This window comes from Sabethes cyaneus, chromosome 3 (assembly GCF_943734655.1).
Source record: "Sabethes cyaneus chromosome 3, idSabCyanKW18_F2, whole genome shotgun sequence".
NCBI lineage: Eukaryota > Metazoa > Arthropoda > Insecta > Diptera > Culicidae > Sabethes > Sabethes cyaneus.
In genome coordinates, this window is record NC_071355.1 from 138,008,865 (window position 1) to 138,036,771 (window position 27,907).

A 27,907-nucleotide genomic window follows, 5' to 3' on the forward strand; every position below is an offset into this window, starting at 1 on the left:
TTTCGATAAACCTAAAACCAAGTTTTCCTAGTCAAAACCCTAGTGCACACGTTTTCTTTGGTTTGGGGCTATTGTGCGCGCGAGTAACTGTGTTATAAAAGTTGGAGCGAGTGTTCGAGGGTTAATATCTTTTAACCGGTAAAACCAATTCTTATGAAATTTTGCATATATATTCGTAGTGTCAAAACCTCTTGTTTGGTATTAAAATAATTGAAATTAGGTAAACTGTCTTGGTTAAAATCATTATAAATTATTGTTAATTTTGGTGTGGTGTATACGGTTGCTCATAACTTTCAAATTAAACGTCCAATCAAAAAACCATTCAATAGTGATCTATTAGGATATATTATCTTTCAAATGAGACTAATAGCGCATAAATCGGTTTGGCCCTCTCTAAGAAACAGGCGATAATTATTACCTTGTCAAAACAGGTTTTTTAAGCATAACTTTTAAACTACTTGTTTGTTTTCAATTTAAAATTCCTGAACAATTAGCTTTAATAAGGGCTTTCATTTGATACTAAGATCGTTGAAATCGGTCATGTAGTTCTGAAGAAACCCGTGTCACGTATTTTTCACATTTTTGCTTATAACTTTTAAACGAAACGTCGTATCACGAAACAACTCAATAGTGATCTACTAGACAATAACACCTTTCAAACAAAAGTAATAGCGAACGATTCGGCTCAGCCATCTCTGAGAAACAGGCGATAGAAAAAATCATTACATACATACACACACACACACACACACACACAGACATTGCTCAAATCGTCGAACCCTATCGATTGGTATATGTGACTTGGCCCTCCGGGCCTCGGATCAATTTCGTGTTTTTCGACCAATTTTTAAACCTTTGTTATAGTATAACAAAGGTAAAAATGTTTACTTCTATTTTTTTCGTTGTATTCCGAATATAACAATGTTATATATTTTATTTCCAGATTTTCACAAACATTTATCGATATCAAAGAAAAGGAACGGAAACGCGGCACTAGAGGCTTGGTGTCTATTCCAGCGAAATATCCGAAAATTGTAGAACGACTGTTAGAAACGCTTAACGACACAAGTGAAAATATTCTAAATGGTACAGACACACTTTTCCGCCCCGAAGATCTGCAAAAGCTGCAGGACAAAATTGCCAAAGAAATTTCAAGCTCAAATTTAGATCCAAAGGAAATGAACGATTTACAGGTATGAAAACTTGTCATTTAGCATGCAATGTAGATAGAATGAACTTAAAAATCTTTCTCTGATGCACAAAATAATTGAGTGTTGTGTACTTATGATAGCTTCCACATTGATTATACCAATCTGTATTGCACATTTCAGGAAAAAATCAACAAAGAAATAACCAACTCTGAAGTTTTCAATCTGAAGCATTTCAATATCTACGATAAGCTTAAAAAAATGTTCCGCAAGCCAGAAAAAACCCTCAATGGTGTAAAATTCAGTGCTTCGGCAAAGGCTCGTGCACTCATGAATTTACATAATAATGAAGCTGGACGAAGGGTAAGCTTATTACATTATTCCTGAGTAAATATGTTTTTGCCATACGTCTTAGCAAAGAGGGCTTAACTTACTTTTTGGTTAAACATATTTGCTAGAGATTTATAGCTTTGCAGTGTTCAAAATTCAACAGAAGACAAAAACCAAAGAATTTATGATGAATTGAAAACTTTTTATTTAGGTATGGAAGACTAGTCAACAGTTAGACACAGTGAGTTGGGCAAAACATTGTTAGCTACCGTCTCATTTCAACTAAGAGGCATAGGTATTCCTCTAGCTGCCTGAAGAACAGTTTCAGGCGTGTAGGTTGTAGTCTAAATTAGTTACAACTACGTGCAGATACCATTTTGTCACTTTGTTCTCCGATAGGTAGGAAGAGTGGGACAGCCAGTAATGAAAATTGAGAGACATTTTTCAATTGAATTATTTTTTGTTATAAAGAATACTTTAGCGGTCGTCCTGTTTATTTTATCTAAAATATTATTCGGTTTGATTGGAAAGTCCGTTTCTTTTTACATATTCAATTCATATGTAAAGGGAATAAAAGTAGGGTAGATGATCCATTATTTGCGCCACTAAGCACAATATAACTTCATTTTGCTTGTTTATTGAGGTATATGCCTCAATTAATGCTTGTGGGATATAAATTTATCAAATACAAATTATTTGTCACAAGGCAAGACAATTGCTTTCGTTGTACGAGAAGCTTTATAAAAAAAATGAATTTTCCGATTCAATTATATTGTACCAACAGTTGCGCTAATGTTTCCTTAAATAAGTTTGATGTTCCTTTAATTGTGTTATTCCATATACATTGCTAGGTTGCTAAGTGAAAAAACATCGTAGAAAAACTATAAATGAGCGCCTGTAGTTGTGCGCTCCAACTGGGCGTTAGATTTTGGAAAATTGGCATTTTAGCAAATAATGCTTTAATTTTAAATGGTGTAGTCTATCTACCAATACTTCTAAAAGCCTGTTTTATATAATGAATGTAATTGTTTTATCTAAAATGCTACGGTGACGAAAATATGTATTAATAATGAATAATAGCGCAACTATTGGTACTACCACAACTATTGGATCAACTACCCTAATACGCATTTATATAAACGGCAAATATGCATTTTGTCTACATTAAAAATTAAAAATGCTAGAATTAAATATACCAATCCAAAAATGTTTTTGTTGAAAAATATTTTAAAAATTTAATTTTTTTTTCGCCAACTTTTCGGATATACAATGCTCTATGGCCAAACTATTGCGGTTTCACTGTTGACTACTTTTCACTACATCGATGAAATATACACTGAACTAAATTGATTTTCATCGTGAATTTTATAATTCTGAAGCTGGCGTCATACTTTAGCAATAGTTTTAAGCGTCACTATTCGCTCAATCTGTATTTTCCTATATACGTCAAACCATTTTCAGGCTATCATTAAAAAATCGCGAATAATATGCAAATGTCATGGTGTATCTGGTTCATGCAGCCTTATCACTTGTTGGCAACAATTAACTTCGATTCGAGAGATTGGTAAGAAAGTTAACAATTTTATTGTTTTTTCTCATTTTTCACACATTTGTTTTATTAACTATTTTTTTGAACCTAGGTGATTTTTTAAGAGAAAAGTACGATGAGGCAACGCAAGTTAAAATCAACAAACGGGGTAGACTTCAGGTCAAAGATCCCCGATACAAAATTCCAACTCCATTGGATCTAGTGTATCTGGACGAAAGCCCTGATTGGTGCAGAAACAACAGGCAACTGAAGTGGCCAGGTAAATTATTAAATTTTTATCAAGCTATAATTTTTATTTCGAATCAGCTAACTACTCCACCAACTTGATGGTTTAGCAGAATAACGTATGCATTAAAAAATGGACTTTTTTCAGATGGTGATAAAAAAAAACTAAGACAGTTAATTGAGTGTGATAAATTTCCCATAGAAGGTTGTTATATCAGTTTACTTGCAAAAAAATTCAAAGCTCTCTCAGTTGAACTCTAACCGTGATGGCAAAAACAGTGAAGCTACTCCGTTCAGATGCGTGCGCGTTCAAAGAACGGTACCCAGCCGCGTAGAAAACGGATATCGTGCGGTATTTTATGGACGCTGGATACGTCCGTTTGGGCATCTACAACATCTTGGCACTAGTGGACAACAATCAGAGCATCTAAAGAAAACCCGGTTCCGGACGGCCGACGACCCTAAGCGACAAGAAGCTCCAAAGCATGCTGAAGCGAAAGACCGAGGCAAAAGTGGCTACATCACTGCATACGCTTGGCCGGGAAATCGGTGCCGGTCAAACAGTGAAAAAGTACCTAGCGAACATGGACATACATGTCAAGAAGCGGCAGTTACGTCCACTGGGCTCGGAGCTGCAGGCAATGACGCAGCGGCAGCGGCTGCAGAAGATGTTCGAGACGATTTTCCTGGCGAATCGCGAGGTGGCGGTGGTGTTGGACAACGAGACCTATCTTATCCTGGATGGCAACGACTGTTAGCTTCGAGATGAAGTTTCTTTCACACACCAAGTTCCCCAAGAAGGCGCTACTGTGGCTGACAATCAGCGAGAAGGGGAAGTCAAAGTCGCTCTTCTTTCGCTCCGGATTACCCGTGGACGGGAAAATTTATAGTACGAGGTATCTGCCGGAAGTTGCGTCGTTCATCTAGAAATAGCATAAGGGCGAAAACGTGGTGTTCTGGCCGGATATGGCGTCGGCCCACTACTCGAAGCGATCGTTGGAGGAAATGGAGCCGCTGGTACCCAAGTCGGCGAGCTCGGCCAACGTCCTCCAGCTGCATCCCATCGAGAATTTCTGGGCAAACCTGAAGCGTAAGATCTACTCCAACAATTTTGTTGTGAAAACTGAGGAGGATTTGATAAATAAAACGAAGAAAAAACTTAAAAACATGCATACACGCATGTTTTCGTCCGCCATTGCGAATGTTCCGGTTAACTGCCGGAAGGGCGTAGAATTTTTTTGCAAGTAAGCTACTATGATTACCTTCCATGGGAAATTTATCGAACTCAATTAGCTGTCATAGTTATTTTTTTATCACCATCCAAAAAAGTCCATTTTGATTGCATACGTTATCCTTAACCGGGTTGTAGGGATGGGAAAACTATGGGCCCTATTCTGTAAGTCACGTCGAGTGTCACTTTGCTCGACTAGTCGACTTTTGGTATTATGTAAGTCACACGCGACCCGATTTTGTCGAGTAACTCGACTGAGTCCACCGCCAAAAAGCAAGTGACTAAACGGTTAGCAAGTGACGGATGGGCCAGCTTTGTTTTGGTCGTTCATTGAGCCGCTATGCTGCCCGTTCTTCTTGGCCTCGACACTCGACAGTGACTGAATCGAGCCGAGTTGCTCGACGTGACTTACATAATAGGGCCCTATCATTAACTACTGATAGTTATCAGTAAGCAATAATATCACTAAGTATCAGTAAGGTTTCGCTATTATTGATATTTGCTGATATAGTAACGTTGTCCCGTTAGAAAAATTAGTTAGATTAAACTTGTTGGTCGGTAGTTGCGTACGATAAACGTGGATGACACAATATATCGTAGTCAACGTCAGTAGCCTAAAGCCGGGGTAGCTCGTGCTGATTCAAGCAGTCGCCTCCATTTAACTCGAACTTTGGCCACTCGTCGACAGTTTTCTAGTCGTCTCAACAGTCACAAGTCACTTTCGACGTGATCGTGCCATCTTGCACGTTGAGCCCCGTGCTCCTGGTGCCAGTGAGGTTGTTGAAGACATCTGTTTCCGTCGCACTATCGTCCGGCATTCTTACGACGTGTATGACCCACCATAGCCTACTGACTTTCGCCAAATGTACGATGGGATTAACTCCAAACAATGCCTGTAGCTCGTGATTCATACGTCTCCACCACTCTTCGCTTTCAGTACTTCGCCAAATATCCGCAGTACCCTTTCGTTCGGATACGGCAAGGGCGCATATATCCTCCGTGAACGACCTAACGAGTCCATAAGAAACTACTAACCTAATAAAAGATTTGTGCATTATCAGATTCGTACGGTAGCGTGTGCTTCTTGATCGTAGCGTATAGCGAAGGGCAAAGTAGGCTCGATTTTCCGCTTGAATGCACCGCTGGATTTCCTTACTAATGTTGTCCGCGGTCACCAGCAATCCAAAATACACGAATTCATCTACCACTTCTAGTTCGTCGCCGTCAAGGGTTACAATCCGTGAGAGGCACGCGTTTGGTTCCTTGGAGTCTCTTCCTTTCATGTATGTGATCTTTGACGTATTTATTAATCTGATCTTCCTAGACTACTGCTTTCAACCTGGCATAGGTTGCCTCCACCATCGCAAGGTTCCTAGCTATGATATCAGTCATCTTTTAACCTTGTCTCAGCCCTCGCCGCGTATCAAAGGGTGTCCAATCCAATAGCTCTGATCAGTAGCGTCAGTTTATCTGGGAAGCCGTGTTCAACCAATAAGTGCAATTGCTGGTCTTGATCGACTGGTTCTTGTCATAAGTAGGCACGATGTGCTCCCAACATATTTGCTGGGTGGTAAAAATCTGGTCCGTAATTGCGCGAGCCTCCATAAAGCCCGCTTGGTAAATTGCAAAGTAAACTTACAATGAAGAACGCAGTTATAATATCACAATTTCCTATTTTTTGCTTCAATGGCCTGATGAGTAAAATTACTGATAGTTATCTGTAACGTACTGAAATTACTGATAGTTATCAGTAACGATTTTTAATGATAGTTCCCATCCCTACCGGGTTGATATTGCTTTTTCATGGGCTGTTAAAGTACCTAGTAAACTATTGAGTTCTTAAAAAATGTGTCAATTTCTAACCAAAAGCCGTGAGTATACTACTTACTTATGTGTCCATGTCCACCATCTGACTCTTTAGCGCAATCCCTACGGATCGAATACCTTCTTGCAGATTACTTTCGCTTTTTTCCTCAAGGTTTGTCCTATACATCTCGTCCGACGCTCACGAATCACTGCTGGCAGGCTTGGCATACACTTTTCACTTCGATTTTGCTCTTTTGATTACTGCATCTCACCAAAGCAAAATTTAAAAAAGTGATGTATGGCACGTTTGTAGAATTTGTTATTATCTGCAAAATTTCTGATATAAGCATTACTGTGCATTTTGTATTTATGGCGGTATAAGGCTGCTACCCTCTTGGTAGCAAAAAGAGCGCTCTTTTTGCTACCAACGTCATTACTACCCTACAGCGCCGTAAATACTAAAGATAAAACTTCACTTTCTTCAGCAATATTATAGATAATTACTAGCTCTACAAATGCCCCATACACCACTTTTTCAAATTCTGCTTGGCTGAGGAGCAGTAATCGAAAGAGCAAAATCCAAGCGAAAAGTGTATGCCAAGCCTGACTGCTGGTGACATCAACGATGAAGGTCCGATTTGGAGAATCTAATGTAAGACTACCAAGCCCAAATAATGTATCACGGTAACGATAACCGAACTCTTTGCTTAAGAAGTGTGTAGATGGGATGCTGCTTCCGCTGCATATACTCTTCAAAGCATCACTGACGACAGGAATGCTTTTAGACATCTGTAAAATATCGCAGATTATACCTATTCACAAGAAACGAGGGGTTTCCATTTTGTCAGCTATACCAAAGATGTTTTAAAGCATTGTTTATGATCCAAGTAGGATTGAACCTCTAATCCAAATTGACCAAACTCGTGACTTTAGTCATGACCTTGAAATGCGGTCAGGCATATATTAATATTTTTTTGAAACGATGATTCTACAATTGATGAAGGGACGGTAAGGGAAAGTAATGAAGAAGGATTTTTTTTTCTCCGGAAATGAAGGGGAAGGGTGGAAAGGAAGGGAGGGGGGTAATAGGTAAGCTATGCTTAACAAGTTGTCGTTGTGACTCCTATCTTTTGTCCAATGCTGGAAGGTGCATGGGTCGAACCAAGCTGTAATCAGAGATTATAACCGGATTTGAACCCACAACACCTGCCAGGGCGTGTCGCTCACTGGTACCCGTGTACCTTTGAACCACTGAGGCGCATAGCTACCTATTACCCCCCGCCCCCCCTTCCTTTCCACCCTTCCCCTTCATTCCCGGAAAAAAATCCTTCTTCATTACTTTCCCTTACCGTCCCTTCATCAATTGTAGAATCATCGTTTCAAAAAAATATCTCTAATCCAAAGCTGTCAACACGGATTTGCATTTTTTAAGCTCAACAGTGACAAATTTATCAAAATTTGTTTTCAGAACCATGCAATGGATGTCGGATGGTTACCAAGTTGACACTATTTATACAGATATGTCCAAGGCGTTTGATCTGATAGACATAGAACACAGATCCAATGGATGCTGTTCTACAAAAGTATGGAATTGATGGCGTCTATTTAGAATAATCGTTTACAGTATGTAAGACTCAACGGGGTAACAAACTGACAGCTCCCATATATAAAAAACGTACCTCGAAATGCTGGTTCCTGGTTCCGCTACTAACCTTTGAGTGTGGTGAATAACTCGAAATGATAACATTGCATGAATTTACATGCAATACGCGTGCAAATTTTGTCTCTCAGTATACTATTTAGAAACTATTGTTTCACTCAAGACCGAGAAAAAATGTCGGCATGAACCGACAATACCAAAATCATCGTCGTAAATGCTTATTGCAACAAAGTTGATCTACCTTTTTATTGTACTTTTTTCGTTGAAATCTGCGTAAACAGATACAGAACGTTTGAAGCATGAACCTACAAAAAGGCATTTGTGCAAACGAAAATCAAAACAAGTAAAAGATTGTTTTTCTACATATGCTGGCAAAAAATTTCCACTCGGTTTGTTTACGTTTGTATATTTGCCGTGTGACGGGTTAAGTAAATCTTTTTGCTTACGACTTTCATCTTAATTACATAATTATAAACAAATACAACACAGAATAAAAGCTATCGATTTACAACCAGCAAGATAGATGTGCAATTTTGTAATACGCGCATTTCAAATGTAACGCGAGATGAGCTTTTGCTTCCATAATTGATGCTACGAAAGTGAACGTTTTCCTATAGAAATATTGCATCACTTATTATGGACGGCCCGAAAATGCGATTGCTGCGCCGGTCACAACACTGATAGCAGTTACGGGAAACATGCCCTGAACTGTCATTATAATAGGGGGTAGGTAAGACTACACAATACTAATTCTAAAGTGTTTGCAACGAGCTCAGGACTACCGCAAGGAAGTCATTTGGGATCTCTATTGTTTGTTGTTGCCATGAATGAACTCCCAGATATGCTAGTCGATGTATTCGTATCCATTTTTGCTGAAGATGTAAAAATATTAATACCTGTCCGTGATATGAAGGATTGTACCATTCTCCAAGAGAACTTAAATCGGTTTCTCCACTTCTGTGAATCGTTTGGGCTAAAAGTAAACGTTTCCAAGCGTAATGTGGTTTCATTCGGTCGTAGATCTAGTAAAATTGAATTTGATACCATCTCGGTACAAACGTAGTTCAAAGGAAAGAAAAAATATTCGATTTTACTTCCACTTTATTCTTCTTGATGTGTTCAGTACAAACTACAAAGGTTGAAAACTTATGACTAGAGATGCCCGCAACGAGCGCGTATTTATATACGTTTCATGTCTGCTTTGTGCAAAATTTCCGCTGTTCGATGGTTGGTCCGCCAATCAGAGACGAGTTTGATATAGCTGCGTAGGTGGTGTGTGTCGGGCAAGCAAAAATCTTTGTTCGAACATAATTATTCGAGAACAAATCGAACACCTAGTTTCAGCTGTAAGTCGTCGTGCAGATGGGCTAGCTTAATTTGGGGCTGCTTCACGCCTTAGTGCATCCGGATGTTTTTGTGATTGGTTGGTCAAACGCTTTTTCGAAAGCAACAAACACTAGAAAAAGAGAGTTCTGGAAATCGTTAATTTACTCCAATGCGGAGCATCGTTATATGCCTTGCTGCTGTCCAAGAGTAGTACAGAGTATTTTGAGAGTGATACAGAGCAACAACCTTTCAGTTGGCTTAGAGGTACGACACTACTGATTTAACTAGCCGGTCGTCATAGGTTCCAATTTCGACTGAGAGAAACTGTAAGAGTCAATAGGGTCTTAGCACTAGTCCGGCAATTGTCTTTTACTCTAACAGCTAGCTGCGAAGTCTGTTTAATAAAAAAAAAGATGGTCGTGTTTTGAAAGCGGACTGTAAAAGCAGGGCTTTACTTTTCTACAGAGCAACAGCCTAGGTATCATCAAAATGAAATTAATAGACTGGCAACTATGCACGCGCGACCACCTACATACTAATGAGCAAAACTAACAAAGTCAAGATTTAATTTTATCGGTAGTTACAGAACTTTATACAAAGGAAACTTAATAGCTTGTAGATTAGTCTCTGTGCTTATTCCAAGCAAGTATCTATACCTATAAAAATGGATTTCTGTCTGTCTGTCCCTATGTTCCTTATAGAATCGAAAACTACTGAACCGATCATCGTAAAAATTTGCATGTAGAGGTTTTTTGGGCCAGGGAAGGTACTTTCGATGGCAAAAGACCCCTCTCTCATGCAAATCTATGCCTATAAAAATGGATTTCTGTCTGCCCTATGTTTCTTATAGAATCGAAAACTACTGAACCGATCGGCGTGAAAATTTGCATATAGGGGTTTTTTGGGCCAGGGAAGGTTCTTATGATGGTTAAAGACCCCTCCCTCCCACCAAGTGGAGAGGGGGACTCCCATACAAATGAAACACAAATTTCTGCATAACTCGAGAACTAATCAAGCAAATGGAACAAAATTTTACATGTGGGTGTTTTTGGAGACAAGAATTTTTTCAATGGTGAATTGAGACCCCTCCCCACTTTAGGAGGGGGCTCCTATAAAACTGAAATATAAATTTCCTCATACCTCGAAAACTAATTAATCAAATGGAACCATATTTGGCATGTGGGTATTTTTGGAGTCATGAATTTCTTCTATGATGAATTAGGACCCCTTATCTTTTTAGGAGGGGGGCTCCCATACAAAAGAAATACAAATTTTCTCATAACTCCAGAACTAATCAAGCAAATATAACCAAATTTAGCATGTGGGCGGTTTTGGAGGCAGGAATTTTTTTAATTATGGTTTGAGACCCCTCACCCCTGTGGTTAAGGACTCTCATACAAATAAAATAGAAATTTTTGCGTAACTCAAAAACTAATCGAACTCGAGAAATTTTAGACTCTTTCATAAAACAATCTATAACAAGACCACCAAAAACTAACAATAGTAACACTAGATAATTCAGCGCGAGACGGCCACAGGCCGCGAGTGACCTGCCGTCGGAAGCGCCGTCCACTGCGGGGGGCAGCCCCCCGTAGAGATCACCTCTATCTAGGTTTATTTTCCTAGATCTACTGACCTCTATTACTTTCCTTCAGTTGGGTCACCCCTGCGAAATGATACTTTCTACGAAAAGATTTTCCGTGAATTGGTACATCGCGCGTAAGGTTTTTCGCGAAATAGTATTCTGCGAAACTCTATATTCCGCGTTATGGTCAACCGAGAATTGGTGTTCCGCAAAATGGTATTCGGCGGAATGGTTTGTTATGATGGCGAATATTTAAATGCTATCCGCTTTATTTTATGAGGCTAAGCAATGGGGGGAGTTTTTTTTTCTACTTTGCTGTGAGGGAAATTTGTATATTAAAACACCATGAACTCCCAAGAATCTTGCAAAACTCGAGATTGTGGTAAAGGCCATCCGAGATTCACGATTTATGTGCAACACAGTTTAATTTGTGGCAATACGAAGTTTGTCGGGTCAACTAGTAACAAATATTTACACTTTTTATGAACCATTCTAAGTTTTTTTTATCATGACAAGTATCAGCGCAGTATTGGGCAGAATCAGATGTTTTCTATTACTAATATGACAAAACTTTAAAATATATATTTGCAGGCTCATCCGAATTATTGTAATTTATTTACCACTTTTATAATATCCATCATTATAGGTACTCATGGTCGTGTGTGCAACAAAACTTCCACGGGTTTGGATGGATGTGCGATACTATGCTGCGGAAGAGGTTATAATACGAAAAAAATTGTAGTTAAAGAACGATGCAACTGTAAATTTCAATGGTGCTGTCAGGTCAAGTGTGATATATGTACGAAACATATAGAAGAATATACGTGTAAATAATTGTCTGTATTTAGGAATGTACTGTAAACCTTTAAATTGCTCTTAGGAACGAATTTTAGACGTAGGGCTTGTATTGCATGAATGTATCAGTTTGGAATGCAATACAGTTATTGCGTGAACGAGTTAATGAATTATTTATTTGTCAGTGAAATCATTTTCAGTGTGAATGCAGCTATATGTATTTTGAACCATTTTCGTAAATTGTAATATAAGAGCAACCCACCATTTTCCTTTGCAACGCGTCAAATTCAATTTCTAAATTGATAAAATCGAATGCAGCAAGTTATTACACATAAAAAATAAAGTGTAACAGAAGCAATTCAAATACACAGTTATCCAAAATATTACAATTACTATTAGGCATACATAATAGTTTTAGTGAAGTTGGACGCATGCAAAACTTAAAAAGAGTAAAACGACCCGAATACCATATTGACAGAATTATAATGAAAAATTCTTGCCATAGTACATCTCATTCAAAAAATGTTTGATATTCAGAAATTATACATCAGTTTCCTGTTATGTATGTTCAACAGGATTCCAATAAATTGAATGTAATACAATTAGAATTCTCAGGATTCTCACATTTACCGACTTTATCTTGTACCTTAAAAATCGGATATTGAAGTCAAAACAAAAGTTGTTTCCGGAAAAAAAGAAAATTCCGGAAAAGTAATTTTTTTACTTCCTAAGTAATAACAAGTTAAGGTACAAATATGTGCAACATTGTATAATTTCTTTTTTTGTGCATATTTTCTGTATAAATACCTCTTATTCGTATAAAACACAGTACAATTCAATATGAATTGTCGTTCTGTCTGATCAACTGAACTCATACTGCATGTCTAATTTATCTAGATCTAACTTTTTGTATATAATTAGCAAGAAGAATGTGTTTTAATATCAGTATTACTAGAAATAGCACTCCTTATCAAGAACATTGCAAACAGTTTCAAATACTCAGCTGATAATGCATTATTTTGTCATAGAATGACCACTGAAAATTGCTAAACATTCAGGTACACAAAATAACGAGCATAATTAAAGTCAGGCACTAAACACGACACCGTTTCCTTTTTCTTGCTTTTTTTTGCTGTTCAATTGTAATATACTAAAACCGATCCGCGTAATTGATATTTATTATAAGGATAGTGAACCCTACCGTTTGCATTTACTATATTGTATTTTGAATCATTTTAATTGTTGCATTTACTTCTTCATCTTCGTGGAAATAATGGTCCAAATGTATCTCTCTTGCCATAAACTAGTTTCGAAAACTTTTATCAAAAAGCATGAAGGTCAACAGAGTTTTTCCAGAAAAAAAAATTGACAGCCAACTGTATAGACCAAATTCTAAATTTGAAAAAATAAAATCAATATATCTGAACACTGTCATTTCAAAAAAGCATTGCTAGAAATTCATCAAACAGAAAGTAAACATAAAATTTCAAATTGATAGTATAATAATACATGGCCTATTTCATCAACGACAAAACTCTAGCATAAAGGACTGCAACGGCAGACCACAGGTACTGTATAGCTGTTCACGTTTTTATTTGAATAAAAGGCAAATTGGAATTATTCTCTCTCAGATGAATGAAAATATAGTATTCATGAAATTTTAAAAGATATCACCTCATTCAAATAGGTTAGGTCTAGGGTTGCCAAGTCTGCAAATTACAAAAACCGGCCGGTCGGTCCTGCCTGCGTGGAGGGGTGAGGGGGGTGCGGTGGAAGCATAGAGGATTTGCCTGGAATGTGTAGTGTGCGTTAGACAGTCGCCGGTAACATGTAGGGGGGCTGGGGGTGTAATGCCCATGTTAACAAGAACCCCATATTACTCATTAATGCAGAATACATTTAATAAAACTAGACAGTAGGTTCAACAGTACAACAGTTTTTTATCTAATATGCTAGTCCTGAAACATAAAAATCAATAAAATGTGTTTAAATCGTGAAGTTTTCTAAGGCCATCGAAAATTTATTTTCAGATTCGTTAGGAGCAAAATGAGCATAAGTGTGTTCAAAACGAACTACAACAAAGGGTCAACAACAAATTTGCAAAATCCGCCGACTGTTTTCTTTTAATACAACGGATCCCTATTCGGACTAGGGATGGGAAAACTATCATTAATTACTGATAGTTATCAGTAAGCAATAATATCACTAAGTATCAGTAAGGTTTCGCAGTTATTGATGCTTACTGATACAGTTACGTCGTCCCGTTAGAAAAATCAGTTGGATTAAATAAATGGTAGGTAGTTGCGTACGATAGACGAGAGTAACACAATATACCGTCGTTGTCGTCAGCAGCCTAGAGCCGGGGTGGCTCGTGCTGTTTCAAGCAGTCGTCTCGTTTTAACTCGATCTTGGGCCATTCGTCGCAAGTTTCCCAGTCGTCTCAAAAGTCATAAATCACTTTCGACTTGGTCAAGCCATCTTGCATGTTGAGTCTTCGTGTGTCCGGTGCCGGTGGGGTTGTTGAAAGGAACTGTTGTCGTTGCTCTGTCGTTCGGCATCCTTACGACGTGCCCGGCCCACCGTAGCCTACCGACTTTCGTCAGATGTAGATGGGGGTCTCTGGGATTCTCAAGTAGTGAAAGTATGTCGTGATTCATATACTTGTACCCTTGATGAAAATCATGCCTCTCGTTTCGATACTCGCTGATCGGAACACCGCCTCAAGAGTGACGTTGAACAGCATACTGCATAAGCTGTCACATTGTCCCAACCCTCGACGAGTCTCGAAGGGACTCGAGTGTGTCCCGGAGACGTGCGAAGCACATCACTCGTTCCAATATAGCTCTGATTAGTCGGGTCAGTTTATCCGGCAAACCGGTTTCGTGCATTATGTACCATAGCTGGTCGCGATGGACTGTATCGTATGTTGCTTTGAAATCAATAAAGATGTGATCCGAGGACACGATGTGTCCTCAACATTTCTGCAAGATCTGTCAGATGGAAAAAATCTGGTCGGTAGTTCCGCGAGCCCCCATGAAGTCCACCTGATAAATTACAATGTAAAATTACAATAAATAATGCAGTTATTACAATTGCCTATTTTTTTTGCTACAGTGCCGTGATGGGTAAAATTACTGATATTTACTGATAGTTATCGGTAACGTACTGAAACTACTGATAATTATCAGTAACGATTTTTAATGATAGTTCTCATCCCTAATTCGGACGATCGGCAGGTCTTTTTTCACTAGAGCGGTCGGTGCTAAGATATCGCTTTACACGAACGTTTTGACATTTTCCAAACACGCATGAACACGCATGTGACTATATCAGGGGCTTGCGATGGGTGCCATGTTTTTGTTGCCAACATCTCAGCACATCTCGACAAAGGTTGGCAGCAAATCTACCTGTCAGACGGGCGCTATTTCTTGCATTTTTTGAAATAGCGCCCTTCGTTAAGTGGACTGTCAAACACCGTTCGTTAAGATACGGATAGCACCCCGCTGGACTATATACAGAGTGGCGACAAGTCATCCCAAATGTATGCAATGCGGTTTTTTCAAGGCTTTTCTTTCTCTTTCCTGCATACGAGTTGGATAGGTCGTCTGCTCGATTGGAATGACACTGACAGATAATTATCATTCCAATTTTGACATTGTCGCTTGCATTGTCGCCACTCTGATAGTCACTCTAACCTGGGTCTCCTTCTTTTGCGTAAACGAAAGTAAGAGCAACACTGCCGTCCAGGAGAAGAGTGCCCAGTTTTGATGGATGCAGAGTTGTCAAAAAGATGATTCGCATATTACGAATACAATTTATAGCGTCCGCCATTATAGCACGTAAAAGGCTGGATAGCGCGTAAAAAGCTGGATAGCGCGTGCACCATTAGAGCGCGTAAAAAGCTGGATAATTTTTATGTGTATAATTGCACATACTATTCATACGCGTATAATTTTTATGTGTAAATATTTCTGGGAAGATTGTGTTCATATGCGGCTTATGATAATCATATGGAATTTCATATAGAAATTTCATATACTATTAGTTATGTGCGTTATGTGCAGAATATTTTGAGTGTATCGATTGGTATAATTGGTATAATTATGACACTTGGTTCTCCGGGTCTTGGTTCTATTTCGCGTTTTTCGACCAATTTTTAAACCTTCGTTATTATTTACTATATTGCGCTCTTCACATTCAATTGAACTGCACAGTTATTAAGTGCAACCTTCAAAACTGTGATGAAAAGTGTGCTACTGATAATATCGCTAGTAATCTTATATCGATAATACCATCAAACTTTATCGTCACGGAAGAATATCGAAAATTGGAGGGTTTAAAGTGAAATCTTCTTCTTGGCTTGTTGATATTTTAACATTTTTGTTCTATTTCTTCCGTATTTTTGCTTATACTGCCATATTATCGTTATTAATTATTAACGATAACAAAACTTTATCAATAATCGTTATAGATTTTGACCGACAAGATTTTGACCGACATTTCCCATCATTACAACTCTCCCATCTGAGCTGACATTTGATTTAGCAGTGGCGCCAGTACCAGTTGTAGGAAAAGCAAATAGTATTTAATTTTTCATTTATTTCATATATGCTGCATATTTATTCTATAGTTACTATATATATAGTTCGGCGGATAGAAAATCGGGAGCCAAATAAACGTCAAAAGCGGAGCCAAACGCTTTTCAAAATCCAAAATGCAGGAGTAATGTTAAAAACACACACTTTATTTTCATAGAACTAGTCATTTTCAACACCCGCCAGTGATTATTTCTCGCAAAAACCTGCACATTTCACCATAATTTCAAATTTAATTTCATAAATCAGGGATGCCAATTCGCCTGGTTTTCTATCCGCCGAACTATATATATATAGTAACTATAATTTATTCAAGTTATAAATTATGCGTGGAATTATGTATTTAGAAACTATTTTTATATTATTCGTAGCGTCGATAACAACTCTACGTAAGCATTAGAATTCAAATAGGAATCAACCAAGATTCATGGGTTCTTACCACGAAATTTTGGCAACTTTTCTCACCTATACAAAATGTGTGACTGAACAAGTGTGCTCAAAATCCAACTTTCAATGCAAAGGGCAATAACAAAGGTAAAAACAAAAACGCTATTGTGCTTCCCGAGAAAATATTTCGTTTTCCAGTTTAATATAGTTGTGCGCAAAGGTAAATCATATATTATTGACAGTGTAAGCACGTGTAAGTTTTTTATGTTTATGCTCTTATTCTTTGCTTAGATAATATTTGTTTTGTCCTATTACGTACAGACTTACAAACAACACAGTTACAATGTCTTACGTTAACCGAAAATAATAAAATTTAAATGCTGATTGCGTTTGTGAAAAATTTGTCCATGTTTGAACGGGCAAACACGAAGCAAGCTACCCTAGCATTCAGCTGATGAGCGAGAGAGAGAAATATTGTTGTTTTTCTCATCACTCTTGCGTTGACAGTTTCTTAAGCCGCAAACACAATGCATACGGATTTTACTACGTTGCGGCAATTTGGCAGTTTTTCCATGGGTTTTCTGTCAAATTTCCGCAACGTAGTAAAATCCGTATGCATTGTGTCTGGGCCTTTACGAGATTTCGTAAGAGTGTAAAAGAGATACTTTGACTGCGAGCAACCAGAACAGAGCTGCGCGCAACTGTTAGGCGCACAACTAAACCGACGAAAGAAAAATTTTAGATAATAATCGCAATATAAAAAATTAATCGCAAATCGCAATTTCTAAATAATCCGCATGTCTATTACATGATTACTATAATTGTCAGTGCGGCTATGTCAAAAACAACCAAAGCAACAGAATTTGAAAGTTTTGTTTCAGTGTATTGTTGGTTAATAAGTGAAAGTCAAGTAGTGTGCAAAATACTGTACAAAAATGGTGGATAAACTGGGTGAGTCTTTTTAAGCAATATTATAGATATTCTCAAATATTATGTGCCTTCGGATTTTATTTACAATTACGAGAAGTGTACGGAAAATCAGTGTAAAATGGTTGGCAGGTTAACTAGTTTAAAATTTCCATGAATCTTCGATGATTCAGACAAAAGTGAGCAACCTTGTAGAAGTCGTGAACTTCATGTACGCATAGATAATTTGAACGCAAACAAATATTAAGTAATGTCAATATAGTAGTACGTCTACTTGGGGTATTTAGCTACTTTTTGCAATAGTTGCTTGAAGATCAATTTTGAATGTGATAATTATGTATTATCTTAGTGTTATCTGCAATTGAAAGGTTTATGCACAGAGAAATAAACATCCTAACGAACAAAGTAACTAGCTATCTATTACTAAAAAACTGTTTGATGCAAACACCAACAGTACACTAGGTCTCTTCTTTGCATCGCAAAATAAAATTAACTAGAAATATGCTGTATTCAGCGTATCACTGTAAGGACCTTGTGATGAGTCATGAAAGCTGATTGTTCACCCATATCAGATACACTTATCACGGCTATTACAAACGACGTTATGCAGAAACTGCATAAAAGGTAACGAACGATTCAAAGACGTCAATACATACACTTAATTTCTTGCTAAACTTATTGCGATAAACATGTTTCATTTTTTTTAATTTTTATCTCTTAGTGAACAGCGAAGCAAATGCACGACGAATACAAATGGTTGAAAACTGTTTCGGAAGCTCCGGGCAGCCTCTGTACGTCCCTGGCCGTGTCTTAGTCGGCGAAGGTGTTCTCACAAAGATGTGCCGCAAGCGTCCAAAAGCGCGACAATTTTTCCTTTTTAATGATATTCTTGTCTACGGTAATATAGTGATCGGTAAAAAAAAGTACAATAAACAACATCTTATACCGCTTGAGGAGGTACAACTGCAAGCCCTGGAAGATAATGGACGTAAGTAGATACTATTTAAAACTTTAAGTGTAAACTATGGCGCTGCAGTGGATAATTTAAATATTTAAACACTTGCATTATTTTAGTTATATCAAGTTCAAGCGCACAAGTAATAAAAATACAATTATTGTGAACAATACATACTAATATAAAGGCTTCATCCTAAGGATGTAATTGTGAATTCTACTGAACAAGACCTTAATTATTTTTCAATTTCAACAGAGTACAGAAATGGTTGGCTTATACGAACAGCAACAAAATCTTTTGCGGTTTACGCCGCCACACAAACTGAGAAGCAGGAATGGATGGCTCATATAAACAAATGCATAGAAGATTTGCTGCGTAAAAGTAAGTTATTCATTATTATTCAACTAATATTGAATAGCAGTATTGAGTATTTAATATCATATCTAACCAATCGCTTTATATTTATTTATTTTTTCTAATAGGTGGCAAAAAACCGGTAGAAAACCATGCTGCTGTTTGGGTGCCCGATAGCGAAGCAAATGTTTGTATGCATTGTAAAAAAACACAATTTACTATGTTGATTCGAAGGGTACGGTACTAAAATATTTGCTGCCGTTAAATTAAGTCTAATGTGTTACTTATCTTCAGCATCATTGCCGGAATTGCGGTGCTGTAGTGTGTGGACCATGTTCGTCGAAGAAATTTCTCTTGCCCGGACAAAGCACTAAACCATTACGCGTGTGTCTTGATTGCTACGATAGTTTAAGTTCAATGAAGCGGGAAGAGGTAGGTTCAAAAATGTTTGAAATTTGCCCTCATCGTTTTATTCAATTATATTACTGACTTTTAGAACAAGGGTATCAATTCGAACAATAACAAACCAACCGTTACATCACCTGAAAGCTCCGGCGACGATGATTCAGATGAAGAAGAAGAATCTAAGGAGGCTCATGGACAGGTAATTAAAATATATTTTGAACACATATGACGAAAGTTTATTGGCATGCGTAAAGATATTTTCCATTTGGCGGGAAAAATTCGTGTTGAAAATACGCTGTATAAAACAGTAGAAAATCTCTTCACAACTTTTTTTGTTTCTCTTCGTTTAAATAACTGCAATAATCGCGGTTAATTGGGTTGGGATGTTTTTTATATGAGAAAATGACCTTATTGCTCAGAAATAGTAACTATTTAATGTGAAGATATTTTAACACTTTACGATTAAATACAAAACAACGTTATTAAATATACTTACCAACTCGACAAAAACTAACTGGCTGAATCAACTGTTTACAATTGGTGGTAATGAAGTTGCTACTGTTTTAGGAAGGGAAAACGCAATATTAAACTTTCTTAGGGTAGAGCAAATGCTTTATGTAATTTGCCAGCTCAAATTCAAGAGAGATGAAATAATTCTGACTGTTAATAATAAAGAATAAAGTTAAAAAATAAAGTTTAATTTAGAATGTTTAGTACAACAGTGATTTAGCTTTAGTACAACAGTGATCGATTCTTTTAATTTTTCCTATACCTATAGGGGTCGTACCGTTTACTATATAATAGCTGAGTGCCCGATCTTACTCGGGGCGCCTCTGCTTCACAGCCAGTACATCAGTTATTGTAACCGAAATGCTTATAATAAAATTCTTGTCTCCAAAAACACCCACATGCCAAATTTTGTTCCATTTGCTTGATTAGTTCTCGAGTTATGTAGAAATTTGTGTTTCATTTGCATGGGAGCCCCCCCTCTTAGTGGGGGAGGGGCCTCTAAGGCGACATCCATTTAGTACGTCACGCAAATTTTGACCAAAATCAACCCCCCCTCCCCCCCTCGTCACATTTCGTCACACATTCGGTGACCCCCCTGAGAAAGTACGTCACGTCACGGCTACCCCCCCTCCTTCACAACAAAAAAATTAAATATTCATTTCAACCTTTTTATTTAAAGCTATCAAATGAATTTCAGCAAATAAAAAAAGGAAAATTTTTGAGCTTATAAGTCATCGATTCACGGATTTTGAAAATATCAGAAGTCGCTGATGTGTCGTCGATGAATGTTTCGCGCATATCCACGTCCTTTACATCCATCCACTCAAATTCGTCTGATCTAGTTGAAAGAATCAGGACTTCCTGCTGACGTCTTGCAGCAACACGCCTTGGAAGAACTTTTCTGACGGATTTCGTCATTTTGTGTATTCATTCAATCGTGCAATCATTCAACACTACCTTAGATGCGAAATTTAGTCCGCAAGTGGCATAAACTCTATTGTTCAGAGAGCTTTTGAGTGAGGGGCAGTATAAAATATACTGAAAAACCTTAAAAGCAGCAGTGGAACTTCGGTATGAGTTTATGTTAATCGATTGAGTTCAGCACGAATATCAAGGGAAAACATTGCCATGGGTCTCTGGTAGCACCCCGTAGCCTCTCAGGAGTTTGTGCGACTGCTATTTGCGGTTGCAAAAATCTTTTAGGCAAGACGGTACTCAAGTAGCTCTTCAGCGGTGTACTGCATATTCTGTAAAGCCGTAATGGAGAGTTCATACTACATAGAAGAATAAATGAGTGCTGTTCACACATATATGTTGAAAAAAAGTTTTCATTCAAAAAATTTTACTATTTGTTTTAAAATTCATCAGAACGTTAATTTTATAGAAACCTTCAATAGTTGTATCTTAAAAGGAAGGCTAAATTATAATATCCCGAATAAATTTTCCATTTGATTTTTTTTTTCATGTGACGTCACATAACTTCAAACCCCCCCTCCCCCCTACGTCACAAATCGTCACGATTAGGTCTACCCCCCCTCCCCCCTATAAGCGTGACGTACTTTATGGATGCCGCCTAACCATCATAAGAACCTATGGTTCCAATTGATTGATTAGTTCTCGAATTATGAGGAAATTTGCCTTTCATTTATATTGGACCCCCCCCTAAAGTGGAAAGGGGTCCTAATTCACAATAGGTAAAATTCTTGCTTCCAAAAACCTTCACATGCCAAATTTGGTTCCATTTGCTTGATTAGTTCTCGAGTTATGAGGAAATTTGTATTTCATTTGTATGGAAGCCCCCCCTCTTAAAGGGGAGAGAAGTCATAATTTCCCTTCTAAAGAGGGGAGGGGTCTAAATTCACCATAGAAAAAATTCTTGTCTCCAAAAACACCCACGTGCCAAATTTTGTTCCATTTGCTTGATTAGTTCTCGAGTTATGTAGAAATTTGTGTTTCATTTGCATGGGAGCCCTTCCTCTTAGTGGGGGAGGGGTCTCTAACCATCATAAGGCCCTTCCCTGGCCCCAAAAATCTCTACATGCAAATTTTCACGCCGGTTGGTTCAGTAGTTTTCGATTCTATAAGGAACACCCCGACAGACAGACAGAAATCCATTTTTATAGGTATAGATTACATAGTTTAGTACTACAACATGCTATCCTAATAAAAAAGTAGAAGGTGCAACAGTGTTTCTTCCATAGATACAGCAAACCTGCCATTCCTTTTATCTCACTTCAAGATCAAACTTTTTTGTAAACAATGCTTTTAGTTTCACCACGAGGAGCAAGTATGCACAAATCTGGAATATACCGCATAAAGTTGACCGTATGGGAAAAACATGCACTCTAAAAAACGTCACGTCGCATCCACGTGAAAAATCATGTAAACTTCTGTACAGCAACTTACATGAACTTCATGTACTAGTTAATAGGAAAGTTGATAAAATTTACCGGGATTGCACGTAAACTGGTTAGTATGACTGTATGAGTGCAAGTTACCAACAATTCACGTGAATGTTACATGAAAAGTGTGATGGATGAAAATTGCCTATGTTTTCACGTAAACTTGACGTGCCGATTTTTTGAGTGTGGTGTTCTCAGATCAACTCCAAACTGTTTGAAACACCCCATCGACATCTCTATAACGAGCTGCAGTGAACGTCAGCGACAGCATGTCCTGGGCTCAAAATTTGACAGCGGGCCCAAATCAGACTGCTGGTAGTTGAGTGAAACGCAGTGCTGACATGCTATCTCATTTTCGCAAACACGAGATGTTGTGTTCGCCCAAGAATTCCCTTCAGTGTTTCTTTTGCTAAACACGCTCTTTCGTGTTTTACGCGCACCAAGAAAAAGAAGTCGCAAATGCCAGTGTGATAAATTCGCTGCGTGCTTTACCACACCAAGAGCCGCACTCTGCGCGGATGGATTGTACACCCTGCGCTGGGTCAATTGAAGCGGTGTGATTGAAAAAAACATATTTACTGTTGCGTCACCTGATCCGTACTAACTCAACATAGACCATATTAGTTGTTCAGTGCAGCGTGTATTTTCTCTTTTAAAAGGACAGAAATTTTGTAAATACAAAACATTTTTTTTGCGTTAATTCCGCACGAAGTGTGGCAAACGGCAGCACTAAGTGCTGCTTGGTTGATCACTCACTGGGCGATTTTCACCGAGTGCTGTCGTTCGCTCCCACTCCGGTTTCGCTCGTACGTTGTGTGCATATTAGCTGTAGAGGTGTGTTGCCGAATCGCTCTGTGCGACAAGGCATAATATTGGAACAATGGGCGCATAGTGTGAGCGAATGACAGCCCTGCCTGTGACTCAAATAGAGTCGATCAACAACACTTGATCGTACACTTTTTTTACGGGTCACTTCGATTCGGTGCATAATTAAACTTGAAAAATCTACAGCTGCGAGCATTGCAGCTCAGAACAGAAGTGGAAGTCCGAACGATACGGCGATCAAAACTTTCAACAGTCTTTTTTGACGAAGACGTAGTCCTCTTTCAGAAAGATAGCTGGTATAGGGTGTCAAAAAATTTTTCTCGAAAAGAGGTAAGGTTTTGAAAGCTAATAGCTTAGTGGTTTCCCGAATGATTCTCAATATTCTTATACCAATCGATTGAAAAATCTTCTAAGAATTGGCCCAAATGAAGAAAAGTATGGATTCTTGATGTTGAACTATTGAAAAATTGAAAATAATGAACCTATGTTTTACCAGAATTCTCGCTTCGTGATTGGTTGGAAGATTCTTCACAGTGATCTAAACCTATACCAATTTGAGATCTGTGCTTGGGAAGTAAGCCAAAACAAGTGACTAAGTTCCCTCATTTCAACAAGATTTCTTAACACCGCGATTAAACCTAGACCATTTTGATATCCTTGGTTGGGAAGTACGCCTGAAAGAGTGATAAAGCCCCCTCTGAATGTATGAATGAAGAGTGATAAAGCGAAATAATTGAATGTAGCATTGATTTTAGTATAATTTATTGTTTTCTTGTCCGAAAGTAAGTGATTTTCGCAATTATTTCTTGTCCTAAAGGCAACGTTTTCTGTTAGTTGATAGTAAATTATTTTATAGATGAATTGTTATTGAGATTCATGTAAAATTTTTCACTTCTACGTGATTATGTTTTGTTGGCTAAAAGCAAAACGCCTGTAGCGCCACCTCATTTTGTGTCGGTTTCAGGAAACATAGTAGATGCCTGGGGGTCGCTAATATGCTTTCGTGTGCATTCGTAAGCGTTCGGGTGTTTTCGTGGAAAAAATGACTCGCCACCGCCAGGTTCGCTAGCATCTGCAGAAAGTAGCATGTACGTGTTTGGATTTTAACTTCCATTTCTGTTCTGTGATTGCAGTGTAGTGTTTCGTATTCTGATTTTTTCTGTTGTACGGATAAATTGTTACAATGTGGGCGTTACTCCCCCTTCCTGTCAGCAACCTCCGGTCATCAGCTCCTCCTTTCATCCCACTGTCACTTATGGGAGAACCGTCCAAACGTTTCGGAGCCTCCCCCTGTGGTGCTTCCCCCCCCCCTTTTTGTCAACCCCTTCAGTTCTGATTCTCTTATATCAAGGAACATATGTGCCAAATTTGGCGGAGGACTTGCCAGTGTATGTAGGTAGAATTACAGTAGATCCAAATTTGATTATCAAATAAATTTCACACTAATGCTGTTACTGAAGGGCCAAAAGGGATTGGGCGGACCCACAAGCAGAGGCACTTGTGCGTATTCCGGGGTTATAAGAGTCGCCTTCCAGCAATTGGATCCTTCCATGTAATAATCAATTCGCTGTGCCCACTTTAACCCACGTGATGATTTGTTTGTGAGAATTATAAACTGCCATATTTGCTTCAGACCTTAAGGATTCAGGTTGGCAATGCACTCCATCATCCAGCCTTCCATATATATGATATCAATAATAATACTATTAATAATACATTAAGATGAAATATTGTAAATATGGGCAAAAATAGAACAATCTCACCAGCAGTCCTTCGAATGGAATAGTGTTGCGTCTTTTGAGTTTCCATAAGTGCTTCCAATAAAAAATTTATTTTTTTCTTCTGGTATCCATGCGCAGTATTGAAACTCGTTTTGGCCAAAGTTTTCACTATATAGCAAGTGGTGCTTTATAAGCTAAAACGAAACAAATAATCAAAATAACTGAATATTTTTTTGAAACGATGGTTCTACAATTGATGGAGGGACGGTAGGGGAAAGTAATGAAAATTTTTTGAGAAAGGAGAGGAAAGAGTGGAAAGGAAGGGGGGGGGGTAATAGGTAGCTACGCTTAACAAGTTGTCGTTGTGACTCTTACCTTTTGTAAAATGCTGGAAGGTGCATGGGTCGAACTAAGGTATAATGAGAAATTATAACCGGATTTGAACCCACAACACCCGCCAGGGTGTGTGGCTCGCTGGTACCCGTGTACCTTTGAACCATAGAGGCGCTGGATATTAGACTTACCTATTAGTAAGGCCGTGTGGCTCCGCCGTCTGCCCAAAACCGCAGTTTTGAGATCAGGCAGCCGGGAACCACCCAGCATTGCACCTCCTAGCTCGGCTACTCAATAGAGCATTACCGAGTATGGCCACGTGGAGGCGCTAGGTAGCGGCTTGGGATGGCCAGAGCTATGTTGGACGCTTATCATTTGCCTTTCAGGTTTTTTAACGACAGAAGGGGAACACATAATGAAAAATACTTCCTAGTTCAAAGAACACTCCTGTTGCTCTTTGATATTTGGGAATGTTGATCATAGATGGTGTTAGTGTTCAAGCAAAACGTGAGGTACGATAATTTTTGTTGATTTTTCTTCCAAGTGTTATGTCTGTTTGTATGTGCTGCTACTATGCCCAGTCTTGAGTTTTGGAGTCTACGGTTTAACTTAACTAAACCATAGGTAAATAGGGAAAGCTCTATGTTATGTTTGTATTAGTGCTTGAAAATGAGGCAAACAACAATAGTTAACAAAAGAGATGCATTCCTTTGTCACCAAGGTACAGAATGATTTTCGTCTTCCGCTGGCTTAAATGCCAGCAAATTTTCAAAATATGTGCTTAAATTTGGAACAGGATGGAAAATTTGACTGAAATATGTCTCTGCAGTGTGGCAAACGGAGAAACACAACTAGTAATCGCTATTTTTCGGTTTGTTCCGCTAGCATCAGCTGTTCCCCAAAATGAGGTAAACATCATGTATATACACGCGTATTTCGTGTTCGCTAGTGTGGGTGCTTGAGCTATGTGTTAAAAGCTCAGAAAGCTCTATTGACTACAAATGGTTATGTAAACAAACAAATCTGGCTTTAGTTTTCAGAAGATCGCATAATTCATGCAAAAGGATTGATTATGCGACCTTTTGAAAACCAAAGCCAGAAATGTCTTAGATATAGAGCGTTCAAAAGCGCGATGCGCAGAAGTAGCCCCGCCGTTGCAAGTATCCCTGGATGACGGCACTACATACTTGGCTTAAATTATTTTTGTCTTATAAAACAACTAGCACAATGGTTAATAGACCAAATCAAGGTGACGTCATTTGGCAGATACTAGCGCCCTTGTTCACACAACAGACGGCAGAATCCAACAAAGATTCGTTGTTTAAACGGCAAGTTTGTTGTTTAAACAGCAATGACTGAATTAAAAGAGCCATTATGCCTGTAAAATGTTTAACACACACGCTACATTCGATATAAACGAGAAGAAAAATTGTCCAAAATGTGAACAAGGGCGCCAATATCTGTCAATTGACGGTATGATGGTTTGGTCTATTGTCCAATTATTTATTCACCCAGTTTATGCATTATCTGTTTTTTTTAATTTTGCGGCTATCACAGAGTTTTAGAAGCCATTGTACTCCCGCGGTCATTTGCGTATAACACAAAATCAACTCACTAAAAACCCCAGACTACGCAATGAAGAAATCACTTCGTTTTATGTGTTACTTTATGAAACTTAGATAGAGGATAGTCTGAACTGCGAAAGAGAGAGCGACACCAGTTTGAATTTTTTACGATTTGGTTGGAAAATTCTCCCCTTAGTCAACAATAAATCTATGTAAGTGATGGTCAACCAAAAGGTATATGTGTGGCTTTCCTGTGTTTTTTCTGTTCTTTTTTATATAGCTTCGCTTTATCTTTTGTTGTCGGCCATTTGTAAATTGCTTTATGTAGACACAACACATTTAGCCATACAAAAAATGCATTGATATTCAAACGGCCTCGCCTCGAGTTAATGGTCTATCTCATTCAATACATCCTAGCGATTTTACATTTGTTTTTATAAGCAAATTTATCGATTTATACTGCCGTTCTTGAAACATTTTTTTTCTCTGCTATAATAATAATGTATCTCCTTCTTATATTGTCGTTGCAGCCCAAATTTTACGGAGATGACAAACCCGAAAAATAGCCACAATTATCCAACTGCGGTGTGATCCTCCCACAGAAAACATACCAGATTCGCGAACGTCTCATCAATTTTGTAGCAGTTATGTAAAAAAAATATACGAAATTGCGCAGAAACAGTCATCGACGATAGTATTTTATAAAATCAGTTCAAGGGAATCGCAAACCACAATCCTTCATAGTTTTAAAACCATCGTATTCTTATTTCGGTTTTAGCCCAACAAGCAGAAGCTTTTAACTTCCTTTGAAAAGGCTGTAATAAATCTTCATAATTCTTTGAAAACACCAGACACCTGGAACGTCGCCATTCAGATTTATCAAATGTGGGAGAAGATCTGCACAGATTTATTAGAATATAATTCGTGCACTACAAACATTATTTTTAATTGATGACGAAGCAATGTGCTCGATGGCAGTTGAATTCATTGAATTTTTACATTTTCAATACCTTAATATTTTGAAATAGGAAAAAAAACTGCGTAATGTGTAACATTAAAAAGCATTGAATTATTACAGATAGGTTAATCATTCAAATCGTTAGAAATTCTGATAATTTTAAACAATATCTGGCTGTATTTAGAATGTCAAACTTATCAGAATTGTTATTCTTCTTTGCAAATCAAGATGTATATGGAATATATGTTAGCTTATTGAATAAAACGAAATAAAAATTAAAATGCTCACATTTTCACCCGCATATTTTTCATTTTC

At 38.0% G+C, this 27,907-nt stretch overlaps 2 protein-coding genes across 3 annotated transcripts in view; both read left to right on the plus strand.

Moving 5' to 3' along the window:
• The window catches only part of LOC128741561 (protein Wnt-5), a 107,049-nt gene extending 94,901 nt beyond the window's left edge, over positions 1-12,148 (plus strand). Inside the window, exons 5-9 of the mRNA XM_053837476.1 lie at positions 944-1,193; positions 1,332-1,511; positions 2,940-3,042; positions 3,119-3,286; positions 11,507-12,148. Of these exons, the coding sequence (XP_053693451.1) occupies positions 944-1,193; positions 1,332-1,511; positions 2,940-3,042; positions 3,119-3,286; positions 11,507-11,694 (889 nt within the window). The 3' untranslated portion in view covers positions 11,695-12,148. The remainder of the gene's footprint in view (positions 1-943; positions 1,194-1,331; positions 1,512-2,939; positions 3,043-3,118; positions 3,287-11,506) is intronic.
• Positions 12,149-17,462: 5,314 nt separating this feature from the next.
• LOC128742398 (pleckstrin homology domain-containing family F member 1 homolog) lies at positions 17,463-27,856 on the plus strand. 2 transcript variants are annotated; one of them, XM_053838745.1, is made up of 7 exons: positions 17,463-17,588; positions 18,286-18,552; positions 18,775-18,900; positions 19,002-19,108; positions 19,168-19,305; positions 19,370-19,477; positions 27,165-27,856. In XM_053838745.1, exons 1-7 carry the CDS (start codon positions 17,573-17,575, stop codon positions 27,198-27,200), a joined length of 798 nt encoding a protein of 265 aa, XP_053694720.1. In that variant the 5' UTR covers positions 17,463-17,572; the 3' UTR covers positions 27,201-27,856. The 2 variants fall into 2 exon arrangements, with proteins under 2 accessions (XP_053694720.1, XP_053694721.1); XM_053838746.1 differs by lacking the exon at positions 17,463-17,588 and adding an exon at positions 17,630-18,188.
• Positions 27,857-27,907: the final 51 nt, after the last annotated feature.

What these genes read in the sequence shown, in the direction of transcription:
- LOC128742398 (XM_053838745.1), top strand. An exon ending in AGAAGATTTGCTGCGTAAAA is followed by an intron (nt 18,901 to 19,001) that starts GTAAGTTATTCA and finishes TTTTTCTAATAG; the next exon opens with GTGGCAAAAAACCGGTAGAA. An exon ending in TTACTATGTTGATTCGAAGG is followed by an intron (nt 19,109 to 19,167) that starts GTACGGTACTAA and finishes ACTTATCTTCAG; the next exon opens with CATCATTGCCGGAATTGCGG.